Source organism: Rhinolophus sinicus, chromosome X (assembly GCF_036562045.2).
Source record: "Rhinolophus sinicus isolate RSC01 chromosome X, ASM3656204v1, whole genome shotgun sequence".
Classification (NCBI taxonomy): Eukaryota; Metazoa; Chordata; class Mammalia; order Chiroptera; family Rhinolophidae; genus Rhinolophus; species Rhinolophus sinicus.
In genome coordinates this window covers 79335267-79356717 of record NC_133768.1, presented here as the reverse complement: position 1 = coordinate 79356717, position 21451 = coordinate 79335267, and the positions used below count along the sequence as shown (strand labels likewise).

General features: G+C 37.1%; 1 protein-coding gene across 1 annotated transcript in view; it reads left to right on the top strand.

The window, feature by feature from the left end:
- Window positions 1-21451, top strand: part of IL13RA2 (interleukin 13 receptor subunit alpha 2) — a 69178-nt gene that overhangs the window by 36218 nt on the left and 11509 nt on the right. The window contains exons 2-5 of the mRNA XM_019718095.2: window positions 16482-16608; window positions 18384-18535; window positions 19946-20099; window positions 20638-20758. Of these exons, the coding sequence (XP_019573654.1) occupies window positions 16515-16608; window positions 18384-18535; window positions 19946-20099; window positions 20638-20758 (521 nt within the window). The 5' untranslated portion in view covers window positions 16482-16514. The remainder of the gene's footprint in view (window positions 1-16481; window positions 16609-18383; window positions 18536-19945; window positions 20100-20637; window positions 20759-21451) is intronic.

Here is a 21451-nt window from a genome sequence, read left to right as displayed (position 1 = left end):
TCTTGAGAGGCTGGGCAAGAGTGTAGAGCTCTCCCTACCTACTGGGGGATTCATGGAACTCTTGCCCTATCTAATCTTAGGTGAGAGGACGGGGTCTTGAGATCTGCCTGGAAGACTGAGTTGGCTTCTTTAGTTGGGACTGGCAATCTTGCTGGGGTATCCTCTGTATCCCCAAGGCCCCTGAATGAGGAAAAAGTAGAATTTATTTAATAAATATCTCAAAGAGCAGAGCTCAACGCTATTAATGTGGGGTGGCTACATGATGGAAAATCCATCAGCTCTTATGGAGCCTGTGGCCATTGAGCCGGTCACTCAGGTGGCATCAATTATCCAGGAGCTGGGCCCAGCCTGAATGGGTTGGAAAGAACATTAGGCTTCAGTGATTACAATCAACAAGTATAAATAACAAGTTTTAGGGTAATTATTATAATTAAGAATCTAATTTATGAAATAATTAAGAAGCAGGGGGATGGGAGCTAAGAAACTGGGGAAAAGAAAACTTAAGATGAAGGAAATTTAAAATGTCTATAGGAAAGAAAACTTAAAGTTTTTAGTGGGGGTGGGGACTACTCACTTGGCCCATATCAATATGGTAAGAGTATAGTTTTGTAAGAAACCACCAAACTGTCTTCCAAAGTGTCTGTAGCATTTTGCATTCCCACCAGCAAAGTATGAGAGTTCCTGTTGCTACACATTCTCACCAATATTTGTTGTCAGTGTGTTGGATTTTGGCCACTTTAATAGGTGTGTAGTGAGTAACTTTTTTTTGTCTGCTCCTTCAATAGACTTGAGGGCAGGAACAACGTTGCTTGCTTGTTTTCATATCTGCAGCCTTGAGTGCAAAATTGATGCTCAGGAAATATCTGTGAAATGAAGATCTGGATGGATGCCTATGACCGTGTCAGCACCAATACAGCAATCAAAGGCACAGGTTAAAAAAATAGAGACTCTGTGCTTCTATTTTGATGAGACGACTCTAATGTCACTTAGGAAATATTGTCTAATCCAGGCTCAAAAGCAGTTATCCAAACAGTGAGAAAGTAGATGAATAGGCAGACCTATCACTTAAGATTATAAAGTGGATTTAGAGGTTTTAAGCAGATGATTATAAAGAACCAGTCTTCTTAAAGCAGGAAATTCATTTTTATGAAGGGCAATCAGTCCACTGAAAAACAATAAAGCTCTGCTCACACACAAATAAAAAATAACTTTGTCATAAGCACGTTTGAAAATAAGCTTAAAAGTTTACAAAACTGGTTTAATCTGTAAGTGATATATGGAAAATATACTGAAGCCAAAGAATTAATGAAAGTGTATTGAGAAGAGAGAATGCTCCAGTATTTTTAAAATAAGTATAGCCAATGATCCAAAAATATATTAATTTCCACTTACTGGTTAAGAGAAACATCAGTAAGAAAGACAAAATGGAAAATGAAAAGTAGAGAGAAGAAGAGGAAGGTGCCAGAGAGAGGGGTCATAGGGAGAAAAACCCAACAGTAAGAGCCTGAAATGATGAAATTTCTCCCCCCATAGTCTGAGTTTCAAATAGGCTGCTTAATTTAGCCAGAATACAAAGTGCTTTATAAAAATATAGTTAAAGTTGCTTCTGAAAGCTTTTGCCGCAGAAAACAAATTTAGAAGAAAAATAAATCTCAGATTGCACATAGATAGTAAACATGTGCTACAGTCTGGAAAATTTGGCAGGCTTTAACAATAATATTTCATTAGAAATGCAAGAAAGAGATAGCTTTGAGCAGATACAAAGTATTTGTTAAAGTTGTCACTGCTGAAACTAAACTTTGGTATTTTTTTTTTTTTTTATAAATTCAGTTCAGATTTTTTTTTTTTTTTTTTTTTTAACAGGATTTTACTGGGGAAATTGTGTGTACTTCCAGGACTTTTTTCCAAGTCAAGTTGTTGTCCTTTCAACCTAAGTTGTGGAGGGTGCTGTTCAGCTTCACGTTGTTGTCCTTTCAGTCTTAGTTGTGGAGGGCGCAGCTCAGCTCCAGGTCCAGTTGCCGTTGCTAGTTGCAGGGGGCGCTGCCCACCATCCCTTGCAGGACTCAAGGAATCGAACTGGCAACCTTGTGTTTGAGAGGATGAGCTCCAACCAACTGAGCCATCCTGGAGGCAGCTCAGCTCAGGGTGCCATGTTCAATCTTAGTTGCAGGGGGCAGAGCCCACCATCCCTTGCGGGACTCGAGGAATTGAACTGGCAACCTTGTGGTTGAGAGCCCACTGGCCCATGTGGGAATCGAACCAGCAGCGTTTGGAGTTAGGAGCATGGAGCTCTAACCGCCTGAGCCACCAGGCCGGCCCACTTTGGTAGTTTTTAATTGTGTCAGAAAAGTGTTCTGCCTTGGTATGGTACCCTTTGATAAGTACAACCCTAAAGTACTCTGATCTGTGTCCCTCAAATAAGAACACCCACCGTTACTAAACATGTTTGGCAAAAATCTAAGAGCAGGAGCAAGGCTTTATGTGAGATGTTTTCTATTCATGTTTTCAAGAATGAAGAAATAAGTGATTGTTTTTTCAAGAAGGAAGAAATGAGTGATTTACTTTTGTTTAGAGCACCTTATGTCCCTTCATAGCAAACTTGTCAAGAGAGTTATCCATACTCATTATCTCCAATTTTTACCCTTCCAGTCTTTCCTGAATCCACTTTAATTCTACATATTACCTTATCAATATCACCAATTATCTCCAGTTTGCTAATTCCATTAGGTCACTGTCGGGCCTCATTTTTTTTTTTATTAGTTTCAGATGCACAAGACAAAGTAATACTTAGACGTTTATCATTTATATCCGTTACACTGTGTGAACCCCCTACCCAATCCACTATCCCTCTGACATCGCACAGAGCCATTACATTTCCACTGTCTCTATTCCTAATGCTGTACTCCGCTTCTTGTAAGTATATACATACATATATATATATATATATATATATATATATATATATATATATATATATATATATATATATATATATATATATATATATATATACATAAACTTGTAGTTGACATTCATTATTGATCAGCTTCAGCTTCAGGTGTACAATGCAGTGATCAGGCATCTACGTCATCCCTGAGGTGGTCTCCCTAATGAGACAAGTGTCCATCGGATACCCTACAAAATCTTTACAACATTATTGATTACATTCCCCAAATTAATTTTCAAAACTCCGTGGCCATCTTGTGGTTACTGAATGTTTTCTAATCCCCTCACTTTCCCCCTTATCCCCACCCCCCCTCCCATCTAGGAACCCTCAGTTTTTCCTCTGTCTCCAAAACTGTTTCTGATTAGTTCCTTCACTTATTCTTTTCTTTAGATTCAACATATAAATGAGAACATATGATATTTGTCTTTCTCTGCCTGACTTATTTCACTTAACATAATGTTCTCTAGGTCTATCCATATTGTTGCAAATGGTAAGATTTCTTTCTTCTTTATGGCTGTGTAATACTCCATTGTATAAATGTACCACAGTTTCTTAATCCAGTCGTCTACTGATGGGCATTTTGGTTGTTTCCATGTCTTGGCTATTGTGTATAGTGCTGCAATAAACATAGGAATGCATAAATTTTTTTGAATTAGAGTTTTGGATTTCTCCGGATAGATACCTAGGAGTGGAATTGCTGGGTATTAAGGAAGTTCCATTTTCAGATTTTTGAGATACCTCCATACTGTTTTTCCATAGTGGCTACAACAATCTGCAATCCCACCAACAGTGCACAAGTTTTCCCATTTCTCCTCATCCTCACCAGCACTTGTTATTTGTTGATTTATTGATGATAGCCATTTTGACTGGGGTGAGGTGGTATCTCATTGTGGTTTTTATTTGCATTTCTCTGTCCAGGTTTCCCAGCACCATTTATTGAATAGACTGTCTTTACCCCACCGTACATTCTTGCTTCCATTGTCGTAGATTAAATGGCCATATAGGCATGGATTTATTTCTGGACTCTCTATTCTGTTCCATTGATCTATGTGTCTGTTTTTATGCCAGTACCATGCTGTTTTGATTACTGTAGCCTTGTAGTATAATTTGATGTCAGGTATTGTTATACCTCCCACTTTGTTCTTATTTCTCAAGATTGCTGAGGCTATCCGGGGTCTTTTATGGTCCCATATAAATTTTAGGATTATATGTTCTATTTCTGTGAAAAACGTCGTTGGTAGTTTGATAGGAATTGCATTGAATATGTATATTGCCTTAGGCAGTATGGACATTTTAACTATATTAATTCTTCCTATCCATGAACATGGTATGTGTTTCCATCTATTTGTATCTTCTTTCATTTCTTTCTTCAGTGTCTTATAATTTTCTGAGTACAGATCTTTTACTTCTTTGGTTAAATTTATTCCCAGGTATTTTATAGTCTTTGAAGCAATTGTAAATGGGATTGTTTTTTTTAATTTCTCCTTCTGATGTTTTATTATTGGTATATACAAATGCAACTGATTTCTGAATATTAATTTTGTATCCTGCTACTTTACTAAATTCATCTATCAGCTCTAATAGTTTCTTGGTGGAGTCTTTAGGGTTCTCTATATATAGTATCATGTCATCTGCATATAATGACAATTTTACTTCCTCCTTACCGATTTGGATGCCTTTTATTTCTTTTTCTTGTCTGATTGCTGTGGCTAGAACTTCCAGCACTATGTTGAATAGAAGTGGAGAAAGTGGGCAACCTTGCCTTGTTCCTGATCTTAAGGGAATGGTTTTAGCTTTTCCCCATTGAGTATGATGTTAGCTGTGGGTTTATCATATATGGCCTTTATTATGTTGAGATATGATCCTCTATTCCCACTTTCTTAAGGGTTTTTATCATAAATGGCTGCTGGATTTTATCAAATGCTTTTTCTGCATCTATTGATATGATCATGTGATTTTTATTTTTCATTTTGTTAATGTGGTGTATCACATTAATTGATTTGGATGTTGAACCACCCTTGCATACCAGGGATGAATCCCACTTGATCATGGTGTATGATCTTTTAATGTATTGCTGAATTCTGTTCACTAATATTTTGTTGAGGATTTTTGCATCTATGTTCATTAGAGATATTGGCCTGTAGTTTTCTTTTTTGTGGTGTCTTTGTCTGATTTTGGGATCAGGGTGATAGTGGCTTCATAAAAAGTGTTTGGGAGTCTTCCTCCTTCTGGATTTTTTGGAAGAGCTTGAGGAGAATAGGTGATAATTCTTTTTTGAACGTTTTGTAAAATTCACCTGTAAAGCCATCTGGTCCAGGGCTTTTGTTTGTTGGGAGATTGTTGATTACTGATTCAATTTCCCTGGTGGTAATCAGTCTATTCAGGTTTTCTGTTTCTTCTTGAGTTAGCCTTGGAAGGTTGTATGCCTCTAGAAAATTGTCCATTTCTTCCAGATTGTCAAATTTGTTGGCATATAGTTGCTCATAGTAATTTCTTAAAATTTTTTGTATTTCTGTGGTGTCTGTTGTCACTTCTCCTCTTTCATTTCTGATTTTATTAATTTGGGTCCTCTCTCTCTTTTTTTTAATGAGTCTGGCTAAAGGTTTGTCAATTTTGTTTATCTTCTCTAAGAACCAACTCTTGGATTCATTGATCTTTTGTATTGTTTTTCTGGTTTCTATTTCATTTATTTCCACTCTGATCTTTATTATCTCCTTCCTTGTACTCCCTTTGGGCTTATTTTGCTGTTTTTTTTTTTTTTTTCTTTCTTTCCAGATCCCTTAAGTGTGAAGATAAACTGTTGATTAGCGATTTTTCTTGTTTCTTTAGGTAGGCCTGCAATGCTATGAATTTCCCTCTTACGACTGTTTTCGCTGCATCCCATAGATTTTGGGTCATTGTGTTTTCATTTTCGTTTGTCTCGAGATATCTTTTGATTTTTTCCTTGATCTCCTGGTTGACCCATTCATTATTTAGTAACATCTTATTCAGCCTCCATGAATTGGTGTGTCTTCCAGTTTTTTTCCTGTAGTTCATTTCTAATTTTATAGCACTGTGGTTAGAGAAGACAATTGGTATGATTTCAATTTTCTTAAATTTATCAAGACTTGTTTTGTGGCCTAACATATGGTCTATCTTGGAAAATGTTCCATGTGTGCTTGAGAAGAACATGTATTCTGCAGCTTTGGGGTGAAATGCTCTGAAAATATCGATTAAATCCAAGTGGTCCAATGTGTCATTTAAGGCTGTTGTTTCTGTATTGATTTTCTGTCTGGAAGACCTGTCCCTTGTTGTCAGAGGTATGTTGAAGTCCCCTACTATGATAGTGTTACTGTTGATCTCTGTCTTTATGTCAGTCAATATCTGTTTTATATATTTAGGTGCTCCTATGTTGGGTGCATAGATGTTTACTAGGGTTATGTCTTCTTGTCGGATCGATACCTTTATTATTACATAGTGCCCATCTTTGTCTTTTAATATGTTCTTCATTTTAAAGTCTATTTTGTCAGAGATAAGTATTGCAACTCCAGCTTTTTTCTCATTTCCTTTTGCATGAAATATCTTACTCCAACCTTTCACTTTCAGCCTGTGTGTGTCTTTTGATCTCAGGTGAGTCTCTTGTATACAGCATATACAAGGGTCTTGCTTTCTTATCCACTCAGCCACCCTATGTCTCTTGATTGGAGCATTTAATCCGTTTACATTTAAAGTGATTATTGATAGGTACATAGTTATTTCCATTTTTAAATTTGTAGTTAGATTGTTTTCATCTTTCTTCTATTTACAGAAGTCCTTTTAGTATTTCTTGCAATGCTGGCTTGGTGGTAATAAATTCCTTTAGCTTGTTCTTTTCTGGGAAGCTCTTTATCTCTCCGTCAACTTTAAATGATAGCCTTGCTGGATAAAGCAATCTAGGTTGTAGGCCTTTGTTTTCCATCACTTTGAGTATCTCCTGCCACTCCCTCCTGGCCTTCAATGTTTCTGTAGAAAAGTCATTTGATAGTCTTATGGGATTCCCTTGTATGTAACCCTCTGTCTTTCTCTTGCTGCTTTTAGGATTCTCTCTTTGTCTTTAACTGTTGCCATTTTAACTATAATGTGTCTTGATGTGGACCTGTTTGGGTTTATCCTGGTTGGAACTCTCTGCACTTCCTGGGCTTGTATGTTGGTTTCCTTCATCAGGTTAGGGAAGTTTTCGGACATTATTACTTCAAATATGTTCTCAATCCCTTGCTCCCTCTCTTCACCTTCTGGTATTCCTATGATGCTCATGTTGTTGTGCTTGATGTTATCCCAGAGGTCTCTTAAACCATCTTCATTGTTTTTTATTCTTTTTTCTTTCTGTTGTTCTGTTTGGGTGATCTCTGCTAACTTGTCTTCTAAGTCGCTGATTCGATCCTCTGCTTCATCTAACCTGCTGTTAATTCCTTCAAGTGAGTTTTTTATTTCAGTAGTTGTGTTCTTTAGTTCTAACTGGTTATTCATTATGATTTTTATGTCCTTCTTTAGTTCATCTCTAAGCTCCTTAAACATTCTTATCATCAGTGTTCTGAACTCTGTCTCTGATAGGTTGGTTACCTCTGTTTCATTTGGTCCATTTCTGGAGGTTTGTTCTGTTCTTTGATTTGGGACATGTTTCTTTGTTTCCCCATTCTGACTAACTCTCTGTGTTTGCTTTGATGTATTAGGTAGATCTCCTAGAGTTCTTAGTTCTTGCTGGGTTATCTCATGCAGTATATGTCCTTTATATTTGATTTGTACTACTTCCTTCTTCTCCTCTGCATGTGCTCCAAAGGTGATTCTTGTGTTGTGTATATTGTCCTGTTAAAGAAGATCTTTAAACACTTTTTGCTTGTGAATAGGTGGGATTAACTTGTAGACTGACTAGTTGTGAGACTTGGCTCTGCCCACCACAGGGTGTTCTGCTGCGTGAGGGTTGACCAGTTAAATATGGTTTGGCCTCTGTGGGCTCTTGTGCCTGAAAAGAATTCCCTCTGGGTGTGTCACTTGTGGGTCAAACCTGGTAGAACTCTGGTTTGGTTCTGAGTTGGCCTCTGGGTGTTTTGAATCTTGTGCCTCTTAAGCTGGGCCCTGGTAGGGCAATTTCAGAACAAAGCAAATCACCAAGCACAACAACAACAACAACAAAGAAAAAAAATACATTCACATGTAAAAACAACCGACAACCCACACTCAACACAGGCAAAGATATCAAAGATATAAAGACAAAACAAAACAAAACAAGCAGCACCAGTCTTGGCTTAAGCCCACCAAGTAATCTCCAGGTTGTCCTCTGCTGTACCAAAGAGTCCTCTGTGTATTGCGCAGGCAGAGCCGGTCACCTGGTGCCCAGAGTGACATTGGGACTGCAGATTTAGATGCATGGGGCTGAGGGGTATGGATGGTTGTTTCTACAAAGTCAGTTCAGTATCTGCCCTTGCCTGCACCTATGCGCACTGAGAGTAGCACCACCAGCCCTGTGTCCAGTTCTCCTGAGTCTTAGGGCACTTCTTCCGTGTGTGTGTGTGTGTGTTGTGTGTGTGTGTGTGTGTGTGGCGGGAGATTTCTGAGCTGCTGAAAGCCCATAGCTCTGTCTGCCGCCTACTGCTGATCCCTGGGAGTGCCTCCACAGTTGTAATTGCCCTGCCCTAGGCAGGCCAGAAAGGGTGGGGGCTGGGGATGGAAGGGTCTTCTCTCTTCCAGCCCAGCAGTGTCACACTCTTCCTGCAGGCCAGAAAAAGTGGTGGCTGGGGGTGGAGGATTCTCTTTTCTCCTAGCCCAGCAAAAATCACACTCTTCCCAGCCTCTTCCCTGGATCAGAGCTGCATGCTGGTCTTCCCAGAGCCTGAGCTCTAAGGCTCCTCTGTAATCTGACACTACTCCTCAGTTCAGGGGCCAGATTAAGTCTCTGGAAGGGCGGGGATAGGATTGAAATAGTGGGGGGAGGGGCCCAGTTATGGAGTTTGTGTCCTTTGTCTGATCTAGGGCCTAGCTTAAGGTCTCAGCTGAGGTGATTGCCTCAAATGCTGGATATGCTGCCCTCTTGGTGGGAGAGATAAGCTGTGGGACGCAGGGAAAGAGCCCAGCTCCTGGTTCTCTGTTCCGTCCTGGGATCCCCTTCCTCTCTGCAGCTGCTTTTGCAGGCCGCGTTTCCACCAGACCTCATTTTACTGGGCCTATCAACAGCTTTTGACATTATCAGTTTGTCCTTGAAACATTTTGTCCACTTGGTTTCTGGGACACCGCAGACTCTGGGTTTTCCTCTTACCTTCCTAGCCTCTCCTTAGTCTCCTTTGTTGTTACCTCCTCATCTCTTTGACCTCTGCTATATATTGGAAGCTCCCAGATCTCAGTCCTTGGTCCCTTTTTTCTTTTTAAATATCATCTCCATTATACTCTAGGTGAATTCAATGGATCCCATGGCTTTAAATACTATGTATATGCTGATAACTCTCAAATACATATCTTATAGGTCTGGTCTTGCCTCTAATCTCCAGGATCAAATAGGCAACTGCCAACTCATTTTCTACCCTTGGATGTTTAGTCTGTAAGCTCAAACTGAACCATCCAAAACTGAACTCTTTTCCCTCGTCCTCAGGCACCTTACACAATTACACGGTTGCTCATGAGAAAAATAGAGGCATCATCCTCTGATACTCCACACTCAGTAAATCCTATCAGCATTTCCACTGCTATCAGCTTGGTCCAAGTCACCGTCACCTCTAGCCTGGATTATTGCCTCTACCCTTTCCATACAGAGTAGCCTTTTAAAATGGAAGTTACATCATGTCACTAAGCTTACAAATTTCCAACTGCTTGTTTTTTACTAAAAATAAATAGTAAAATAAATAGGCACATGCTCTACCCTGTGCTTATCTGTGAGATCATATAACCTTTTCTATTTCCTATTGTATTGATCTTGCTATTTCTAGAACTACTAAGCTGATTCCCACCTCAGGGCTTTTGAATGTGCTATTCCTTCTGTATGGAAAATTCTTCCTCTATCATCACCTGGCTTATTCCCTCACTTCATTGAGGCCCTGAATGTCACTTTCTTGGAGAGGCATTCACTGACTACCCAATCTAAAATGAACCCCCATTAGTTTCTTTCATATTATTCTGCTTTATTTTTCTTTAGAACTTATAATTATCTGATATGGTTATTGTCTGTCTCCCACACCAGAAAGTTAATTTCAAGAGGGTAAGTTCTTTGTCTTGTTCACTGATGTATCTTCAGTGCCGGGCTTCCAAAAAAAAAAAAAGTTGAATAATGAATACATGATAGAAATATTAATATGTTTTTGTTAGCATTCTTTTCCACAACTGATGGTACTATATGTGATATAATACCATATTTTCATGTATTTCCAATCTATACAATATGGTCATGAAAGAGCATGTTGGTAGTATAATCCTAAAGTAATGTAAAACGTTCTGCTGTATATTTTGTATTCTGTTCTTAGTATGGAGGGGGTGGGGCACTCTATTATTTACTTATGAAGTTGTTATGCGAAGTGAATGTTTTGGGTACACAGTGTTTGCTTGCTAAAAAGTATTTAAGAGCATCTGGGAGTGGGGAGAAGGGTGTTGAACAAAAAAGATTGTTTTGTTAGTTCCAGAGTAGTGGAGTCTTTCAAGATACTGCATTGCTCTTAATCTGTGACTGTATTTGAATAGAACATAAGGCATATTTAATCATAATTTGACCTGTGTTAAGAAATTGATGACCTAGGGAGATTTTTTTTAATGGGCTGTAAAAGCCTGTTGGTGGTATGTTGGATGGGATTATTAAAAATAAAGCTCCGATCTGCTCAGATTACGGTCAGATTCTGAGATGTGTAAACTGCTTCATGAATTAACACTGTTAATCTGGCAGTTGCTATAGTGGCTCAAAACGGAATTCTCTAGCTTTGACCGTGCTTTAGGAAATTCATTAGCTGGATGAACTCAGGACGTCATACAGGCAATCATCTAAAAAAGAATTAAGGAATAAGATGACTATGTTTTACAAGATGTATTGAACATATTTTATAAATATCAATAAACAATAGTATGTAATGTTGGCAGGGACACAAACATAATCGTGTTATACATAACTGGAGGTTACAGTGATATTTGTTAAAAAGAGATCCTACCTGTATTTCACTTGTCTACAGTGATTTTCGTCATTCATTATGGCTTAACTTTGTGTATTTTTGTGGGAAATGACTTATACCACTTGACTAGTGGTGAGCGTGATGCATCTGTCTGATTCTAAGTCCTTTTTGTGTTTGAAAGTACACAAAGTCATCTTCATATTTTTTTCCAAACTGCTCTACTGCAGGACGTAATATTTGCTAGTTATTATCTAAAATAGATTGACTCACCACCAGGTCATAAGCTGATTGTAATGTTACTGAGCCATGTATTGATCTCAACATGTCGCCAGGTCTTAAGGTCTGGCAGGTTCCAGAGGTGCTGATTATGATGCTGAGTCATGGTCATACTACAGAAACTGCATAGACATTTGTACATGTTGGTTGGTCTCCTTGAAACAAGATTAGTTATTTAGGAAGCCAGTGCTTTTGAGTCACATCCTGAAACTGTGGATAGATACACAGCAGATTAACTGATGAAACAAAATGATATCCCAGGGACAATTATATGAGAGGAAATTGAACTTCACTAAAGTGAAATTCGTTGAAAGATAGTATTATATGTTAAAATGAGCACACTCTTTACAATCAGGTATACACATCTTTTCTTGCTTAAGTTTTATGAGCTTGAGTAATTTACTTAAACTTTTTGAACCTCAAACCACTCATTTGTAATATTGGGATAAATCTTAATAGTAACTATCAATGTTGGTGAGACTTAAATGAGCTAATGAATATCAAGCATCTGGCACAGAGCTTGACACCCGGTAAAAGCTTAACAAACTATAGTCATTATTATTGTTATTATTATTATTATTATATAAATGCCTGACAAAGTTGGTGCTAGAGCCCAGACCTCCTAGTCAATGCTTTCTCATGTAAGGCCGTATAAATTTATCATTTCTCTCATAGATGACATTTAAGCCTTTAATCACGCTACTTCATTTTTCTCTCCTCAAGCTCTACTTCTTTATTTTCCCATTTTTTCATTATCTCTAAGCCCTATTCTAATCGCTTTGGGTGATATTTTTAGTAATGTGAATGAAAAGTATCAAACTTTATAACACTGATTTTTTTCTAACACAATGGCAACAGAAATAACATGCCCATACTTTTAGGTAGTTGTTGCAGTAGACACTTTAGTGACATTGAAAAAACCCATTTCTCATTTTCTAATACATAATGATCTGTCTTTGCAACTTGGTCACTGCTTTTATAAATGAAACAAGAACTTGTGGTCATTTCAGGTACTTGGGAAGAATTTTTTTTTTCCCTTTGTCAAGACAGAGGAGGAAGTTTACTACAAAACCATATTATGTTGGTGACTGGATTATTCACCTTGCAACATTTTTCTGTCCCTTTCATCTTTTAACTTTTAGTATGGATTATACTAGCTGTGGGAATCTTGTACAAATCACATCACTCCTCTCAGCCCCAGTTTTACTGATTGTAAATATGCAATACCAATGTTATACACCTGAAGATCTGTTAAAATAATTCAATAAATTTTTGTAAACTATAAAATCTAGACAAATGTAAGAAATTATTATTATTAAGACAAAGATCAGTAAAGGCAGATAATGGATCAACAAGGGTATTAGAAGTTGGAGTTTAATATTAAGTGCCTAGTTATCAACTGTCAGATCAGATTTGCTGAATTAGTAGGGGCAAATGTGTAGGTTGGAGAAAGTTATTTTGAGGTTTTGGTTTAGTGGCAAGGTGCTCAGAAGCAAATCCCTCTCAAGTATATAAAGCAATTTACTATTCTCATAGCACTTTCACATGCATTATCTCATTTAATCTTCAACACAAATCTTCCAAGCTGGCGTCATTACCTCCATTTTATAGATGGAAATTGAATGACAGTTTGCCTCTAAGCACATTAATGGTTGAGACAGGGCTGAAATCCAGGTCTGTATATACCTTTGTGCCTTTTATTATAACAAGCTCCTCAGTTATATCTATTAGTTTATCCAAAGATTAATTAGCCTTGTCAGCTTTTACACCACCTTGCTGTGATTCTAAATTTGCTGTAGATGGCTTTTAGCCTCACCTATAACCTCCCCTATCCTGTGACTTGTGGAAGCTGTATCCTGGCTACCCGCTGTTTCAGGAACACCTGTATAATTTTTTTCAGTGTGCTTGATTATCAGACAGGAAGGGAAATGTTAGAGATTCTAATTAATATTTCTAAAGTGGAAAGGAGAAAAAAAGAGGGCTTGTGATAATTGCCTATGATATTTTATTTCTTGAGAAACCATATTACTGGTAAGTACCTGGAGTTTCTCCAATAATGCAAGGATTATCCCAGCCAACTCTTAGAACTAGAGGATTATTTAGCATGGCTTTGAAGAGGTGGGGAAGTGAAGCTGAAAACAGGAAATAGCTTTAGGCTTGCCATTCCCAAGGAGATTCTCAGTGGGAAACTGTCTAAGCAATAGTGTTGTATGAAACTGAGTGTGTAGAAACAGGAAATTGCCTTCCACATTGATCTTAGGTATGGAAAATGCCTAAGTGTAGTGGTTATCGTCAAGGGCTCTGGTATGAGACTAGATTCAATTCTAAGTTTCACCATGTATGGTCTGTGTGACTGGCAGAAGTAGTTTAATCTCTCTATGTCTCAGCTTCTGGTCTTTAACATGGGAATTAAAATAGTACATACATCCAAAGTTGACTGTGAGTATTACATGAGATAATGTATATAAAGTGCTTAGCGCAGGGCAGTGCCTGGGATACTGTGAATGGTGAGTAAATAGTAGGACATATTATTATTATTATTACAGACATTATGACTGTTGTCACTTGCACCTTGCATATTAGACTAGATTTATCTGGAATAGTATCTGGCAAAAAATAGGTGCTCAATGAAGGTTTATTGAATTATTACTCTTCCAAAAATGTCATGATGATAAAACTGGTGGGCTTGATGGTTTGGGTGGTGACAGTAGGTTGAGGAAGGTTTGAGGTGAGGCTTCTGATAAAATATGTGCAGGACAGACTCCTTATAATGAGAAAATTTATTTGCTAGTCAGTAGAAAGGGCTCAGGAGAGTGTTTCTCAGTTCTATCTCTGCCACCAATAAGTTATGTGAGCTTGGACAACTCACCTTCCTCTCTGGGTATTTCATTTTTAAAAATAAGGAGTTAAGATCAGACAAGTGGTTTTTAACTGTGGGTTGGGGTGGGGAGTGTATCAGAAACTGTTTTAAATCTTGTATGTCTGCATTTCCATCCCCCATCTTCCCTTTGTCTTCAGGTCCTCTATCTACCTCCTTGTGAAACCTCTGTCCTTCCTGGTAACCAACTAATATATAAAGCACCTCATTGCACTAATGATCATTCTGTAACCCAGAAACCATGGAAATAATTGCCTTTGTGTTCCTTTGGGTAAGAAAGTCTAGGGGGGACCCTAGGTGTAATTCAGGAGCTCCTTTCATGGGTTTATAGATAAGTGAGTCAGGAAGCCAGCTATCCATTTTCCTACCTTTGCTTAAATGTATTGGGCTGATACAGGAAATGCTGTTTGATAGCCTGAGTCAAATTTCAGTAGCCAATAAACAGAACAGAAGCAAGTGATCTTTAACTCTTTACTTAGCATTCATGCTATACATGAAACAGGGCTATGAAATATTTGAGGACAGATTGATAGGCGAAAGAGAACTTTAAGGTCTCTCTGAGAGCATTAGAAGGGAAGCCTAATTGCCATTGTCTTGACAAGTAATATAGAAGGATTCCTCTTTGTCAAATCTATTGCTTTGGATCCAAACGTAATCGGTGTGTTCATCTCAATCTATGATAGCAGCTCTGTGAAATATCTGTGGCTTTCTGTTGACCAAACCTACCCACTACTTACAGATGCTTTAGAGGGCAGCAATGGGCTGGCAAATGAGGAGGGAGGAATTGAGGAGAGATTTATTGGACCTCAGTAAGAGAAATGGCATCCTCTTACAATTTTATGAGACAGAAAAATAATAGCATAGTGTTGATTCAGTCTGGATAGCTAATTGAAGGAAAATTTAAATAGTGGAGTCCCAGAGGAAAAGCTTTCGTAATCCTGAGTCAAATGCGTGGGATCCAGCATAGTAGGATGGAAATATACTGGACTGGGAATTTCATATATATATATATATATATATATATATATATATATATATATATATATATATATATATATATATCTTCTATTCCCAGTTCTATTACTAACTTACTGTGCAACTTTGGGCAAGTTTGAGTTTTGTTTTCCAATATATAAAGGAGGATTTGACTAGCATTGTCTCCAATATACCTACTGGCTCCAACAGTTTGATCCCAAAATTCTATTATGTAATAGTTGAAGCCTACCAACATTAGAACATTACAGATGGACCAGGTAGGATGAAGGGGGTGGACAGGGAAAGAGGGTCTATCCCTGCTTAATTAATTTATGTAGGAGAAAAAATGGTTGCCCCTGAATGTTGTGATAAGTGACCTTTAATCCTTAACTTCCTGTGAAATTGTTGATTCCAGGGATATAGACTCAGAAGTGTAGAACTCGGAGTAGTGATTTTTCTTTGATGGGAGAGTGTTTTTTGACTGAGTAGGTGTGTAGAGATATGAATCCTTTAAGTTTTGATCATAAAACCAATATTTTTCAAGGATAAAAAGATGATTAAATTGTATTCTGTGGTGGTGAAGTGCTGTTTTAAGAAAGGGTTAATAAATTAGTTCAGATTTGCCATTTAGGAACATGATCCTTGCTATAGTGGTAAGTGAAAGATTGGATGACAGAAGAAGTTGAAGACTTCCCCGTCTCTGGTTTGAGCAACTGGGAAGATGATGCCATTTACTGATAAAGGAAACAGGGAGGAGTGGAACAGATATGAAAGCAGGAGATGATGATTTGGTATTTATGAGGAAATGGAGCAAAGTTCTGAGAGATCAAGGCTTTGGTGTAGGTTCTGAGCATTCTCAGTAGTCAGATAAATTTCAAATACTTTTATTTCAGAATAGAGTATATATCAGTGTGATTTCTTTGTTGCCAGACCCAATAAGAACATTCTGGTGGGTCTGGCTCAGTGTTCAGGCTGAAGGCTATTTGAAGTCATCCCATCCTGACCACAGAGTGTGATGTATAGAAAAGTGTGAAAGTGGGAGGATGGGGGGGTGGGTGAAGCAATACAGGTTTTTGTTTGTTTCGCTTTATTCTTACTTTTGTAAGAAGGATGAGACTAGAATCCTCCCTTTCCAATTATATCAGTTCCAAACTTGATTTTTTTCTGTGTCCATGGTTCAGAGGGGCACGTTTTTCCCAATTCTTGGTAAAAGCATGCAGATAATTCCCCAATGTATTTTCAATCACATTTAGTCATTTGGTTATTTGAAGTAAGATAAAGTTAAAATGTTGTGTGTTTTTTTTCTTAGAGTGGAAATTTCAAAGTACTAAATCTTAAAGAAATGGCTTTCATTCATTTGGATATCAGATGCTTATATGCCATTCTTATTTGCACAGCATTTGGCTCTACTTTGTCTTCAAACGCTGAAATAAAAGGTAAACCAACGATGGGGTAGTTTTCAAATTATGGATATTTACTGTCCTTTCAACCTACCGTAAGAAAATGACAAGTAGATGCATTGTTATTGGAAGTAATTCAGGAAGTCCATGCACAAAAGATACATTCTTAGTCAGCTTCATGTATAATATAACTGATGATAATAAACATTTTGTGGGATAAAAGTCAAACTAAAAGACACTTTCCATGTTTTGTATAGTCTTATCTAAGAATAGGTTAATTATCTGAAACCTCACTGCCTGAAATCTAACTAACTATATATTTCCATAATTGCTATCCTTAACTTTTAAGACAATTAGATAAATAAGGAAAAATAAACAAAGGTTTAAAGTAAAACTTAAAATAAAAAAATAATTACAGAATCATTAAATCATGTCTAATGAGCTATTATTATTACCACAGGCAATCAGAGTAATGCATTTGAAAAATATTTATAACCATAAAATTTGAAACAACAGAATTGTTATTTCTTCCTCAGTGGAGACCTTCTCTATTGGTACATGGAGGTCTCACATCAAATTATAATTTGTGCCACAATTTATTCCTGTGGATTCTTTTCCTCACCTCAGTAAGTGTTATAAAGTAGTAAAATGAACAACAGGGCAAAAATGAGAGGAAATTATTAGCAGAATGGCAACATGAGGGTAATAGCATAGTACTACTAGATTTGCTTGTAGGAAAGTTTATAGAATTGTTTCTTTGTTGGTTTTTGTTGCTTTTTAAGTTACCAGATGGAGAAGCCATTGCCTCTCACTGCCTCCAACTCCAAAATAAGAGGGGCTTTATCCTGATGTCACTCTACTCAGTTGCCTGCCACTTCTTGAATCATTCCAAAGAATGGCCCTGGTTTGCCATACTCTAGGGATAGCTCTGAACTTGAGTTTACAAGAGGACTTAATTAACCAGAATAGACCAACAAGATCTGCTTGTTCCCCTAATTCTTAAGGCACTTATCCATAGTAGTTATATTTTACATTTTCTATCCCTTTGTGTGTGTGTGCCATGATGGTATATGAATATAGTAAACACTGAATTAATAACTGTTTAGCTCTTGCTTTTAGAGAGATTTGTGTAATAAAATGTTCCCATCCTAAACCAAATTATGGTCTATAGGACCACAGAGATAACTCCATGTTGAATTTCTTGTTTCTGTGAAAACTTAGTACCTAGCTAGGCAAAATCACATTTTGCATATGTGATTTCTTAAAGAGGGGATAACTATACAGTAGTAATCCATCTTTTTAAATGGCTTTATTGGATACAATTTATACAATATAAAACTCACCCTTTTAAAGTACACTGTTCAGTGATTTTTTAGTATATTCACAAAGTTGTATAACAGCAACGACTATCGAAAATTCCGGAATATTTACATCAACCCCCCCAAAAAAACCCATATCCATTCAGCAGTCATGTGTCATTCTCCCCTTCCTCCAGCCCCTGGCAATTACTAATTTACTTTCTGTCTCAAAGGATTTGCCTATTCTGGACATCTCATATAAATGGAATCATGCAATATGTGGTCCTTTGTGACTGGTTTCTTTCACCTAGATTAGTGTTTTCAAGGTTCTTCATGTTGTAGCATGTATCAGTACTTAATTCTTTCTTATGGCTGAATAATATTCCATTGTATGGAAATATTAGACTTTATCCATCCATTCATCAGTTGATGAACATATGGTAGTAATCTGGATTTAGCAATCTTTGTCATAAAATACAGGAAAAAAGTAAAAATATTTTGATTTTATTCCAGTTAATCCTCCTCAGGATTTTGAGATAGTGGATCCTGGATATTTAGGCTATCTCTATTTGCAATGGCAACCTTCATTGTCTCTGGAAAATTTCAAGGAATGCACTGTAGAATATGAATTAAAATACCGAAACATTGATAGTGAAAACTGGAAGGTAAGTAAAGCATGCATTTGTGATATCAGAGTGATTATTAGCTTTTTCTTATGATTCCTGATGTCAGCATCCACTCTAATTTCCACATTTCAATAGCTATTAATTAAGATATAACAAGCTGCCATGACTGCTGTTCTCTTCTCTGTACTTTCTGCCACATCTATTTTCACCCCACCCAGTATTAAGACTACCATTGGAAGTACAGGAAAAAATTACTGGGTCCCATGGATAATGGACTTGAAGAGTACTTATACATTTTACCATATTTTATAGTTACTTATATACCGGTATATGAGTCTTATCTATGTTATTGGACTGTGAGTTGTTTCTCTGTAGGAATCAAGCTTATTTACCTTAGTATTTTCCCCACAGAACACAACATGTTTTCTTGCATATATTGTAGTAAATGCTCAATGAAAATTTATTGAATTATTAACTATTTACATAGTCAACAAGCACGTTCATTCAAAGATTTCTGTTGTACAAGAATTCAGTTACCTTCCTAATTCAGCTAGGTAATTTCAAGGGACAATTCAAATCAAACATTTATTGAGCAACTTTTTGTGCTAGGCACTCTGCTAGGTATCAGGAGTACAAGGATAAATGATACATGATTTTAGTCTTCTAGAAGCTCACAATTTGTCCGGCTTTCTCCAGTTACCACCAAGATTTTACTTTATATGATTCCTGAGGAATTCATATGGCATTTGAAAGGTGACAAATCATTTGTCATGTAATTTGCACATGGTATGTGAAAATTATCTCTTGATTTCAAGTTGGTTATGGCTCAAGTCCTGCCATAGAGCCTTTTTTCTGTTCCAGAATTTTTTGGGTTTTTTTGAATGAGGTGTTAAGATTCAAATGACCTCATCAAATGATACAATATACAGAAGTGAGTTCTATCAGAAATATATCTGGGACATTGTATCATGAGGAATTTCTTTCTTTTTTTTAAACTTCACAACATTTATTTATTTATTTGTTTGTTTGTTTGTTTGTTTGTTTATAAGATTTTATTGGGGAAGAGGAACAGGACTCTATTGAACTGTGTGCACTTCCAGGACCTTCTCCAAGTCAAGCTGTTGTCTCTCCAATCCTAGTTGTGGAGGGCGCAGTTCAGCTCCAGGTCCAGTTGCCATTGTTAGTTGCAGGAGGCACAGCCCACCATCCCTTACGGGAGTTGAGGAGTCAAACTGGCAACCTTGTGGTTGAGAGCCCACTGGCCCATGTGGGAATTGAACTGGCAGCCTTCAGCGTTAGGAGCACAGAGCTCCAACCACCTGAGTCACTGGGCCAGCCCGAGGAATTTCTTAGATATTGGGGTATTATGACTTCTTACTTTATTAATGTGGCGCACGATGTCATCACTGTTTCTAAACTTGATTTTGTCTCATCTTTTTTATCAAACAGACCATCATTACTAAGAACCTATGTTACAAAGACGGGTTTGATCTTAACAAAGGCGTTGAAGCAAAGATACACACACTTTTGCAAGGCCAGTGCACAAACGGATCTACAGTTCAAAGTTCATGGTCAGAAGCTACTTATTCAATATCACCACAAGGTTAAAACAAAGTTCTCATTTCATATTTAATACTGTCAGAATAATCCATATTGGAATAAATTCTACAACTCTTATACATGAGATTATAGGTACAATTGAGAGTGTGGCACAAAATAGAATCCTTTGTAGGAGTGGGTGACTGGCCTTTTTGAATTCTTTAAATCAGCAGAGACATTTGTATCTGTAGCTGTATCTTATTAGGCATTTAATATAGTTCCCAGTTTTGAGGTCATATTAATAAATATATATGTGAGCATTTGCTCAACTGTTTAGAGCATCGTGGAATTATTAATTTAGTACTTTTGCATATGCTTACACTAGTACTTACTCTAGTAAATGAACGCTCAAAGGTTTTTGATTTTGCATACCCCACTTACAGTGAAGTGATTTCCAACAACTTCCTTTTGGAATATTCCCGATTGTGTTGATTTCTAAATGAAATGGAGAGGTCAAATGAAATGAAATAAAGTTACATAGTGATTTCCCAAATGATTCATCACCATGCCTTTCAAGCATTCACAGTTCATTCCTTCCTTAGGAAATCTGGAAACTAAAATTCGGGATATGGATTGTACATATTACAATTGGCAATATTTACTCTGCTCTTGGAAACTTGGCATAGGTGTCCATTTTGATACTGATTACAACTTGTTTTACTGGTAAGTATTTTATAATAAGAATTCGTATTAGGAAACTACCTATCAAAATTAATCCATAGTATGCATAACTGTATTTTCACTTAATTAAATTCATTATATTTTTCAAAGTTGCATTTATGATGAAGGTTGTTTACAATTATTTGGGGTTTTCAATGGGAGTAAGTAGGTTTAGGGTGTAGCTACTAGAAGGCACTCTATGGGTGATATAAGGAATGCAACCACTGTTTCTATACAAGATTAAATTTGTATCCTTAGGTAGATGGAGTTGAATTATAACCTGAAAAATTTGGCGTATTTTATATTCTTGTCTTTTAAAAGCAGGTACCTATTAAAACTGGATCCTTTTATTTCTGACTTTCCTTCCTTTGGTAGCTCTCAATGAAGCTTTTAAACTTCAGTCATCTTGAATCTCCTGTCTTCTTCATTCTTTAATTGTTCCGTGATAACATTGAACTCTACTTTAAGTTCACCTCATACCACATCTGGATGATTGCCCTAGCCTCCCGAAAGATGTTCTCTGCTTGCAGTCTCTCCCCTTCCCATTTGTTCTACAAACTGTAGTCAGATTTATCTTCCTATACTGCTATATTCACATGTCACTCTTTTGTTCAAAAACTTCCAGTGGCTACTCATTTTCTCCATGATAAAATCTAGGCTGCCATTCAAGTCTCTGCCTCACTGTGTTACTGCCTT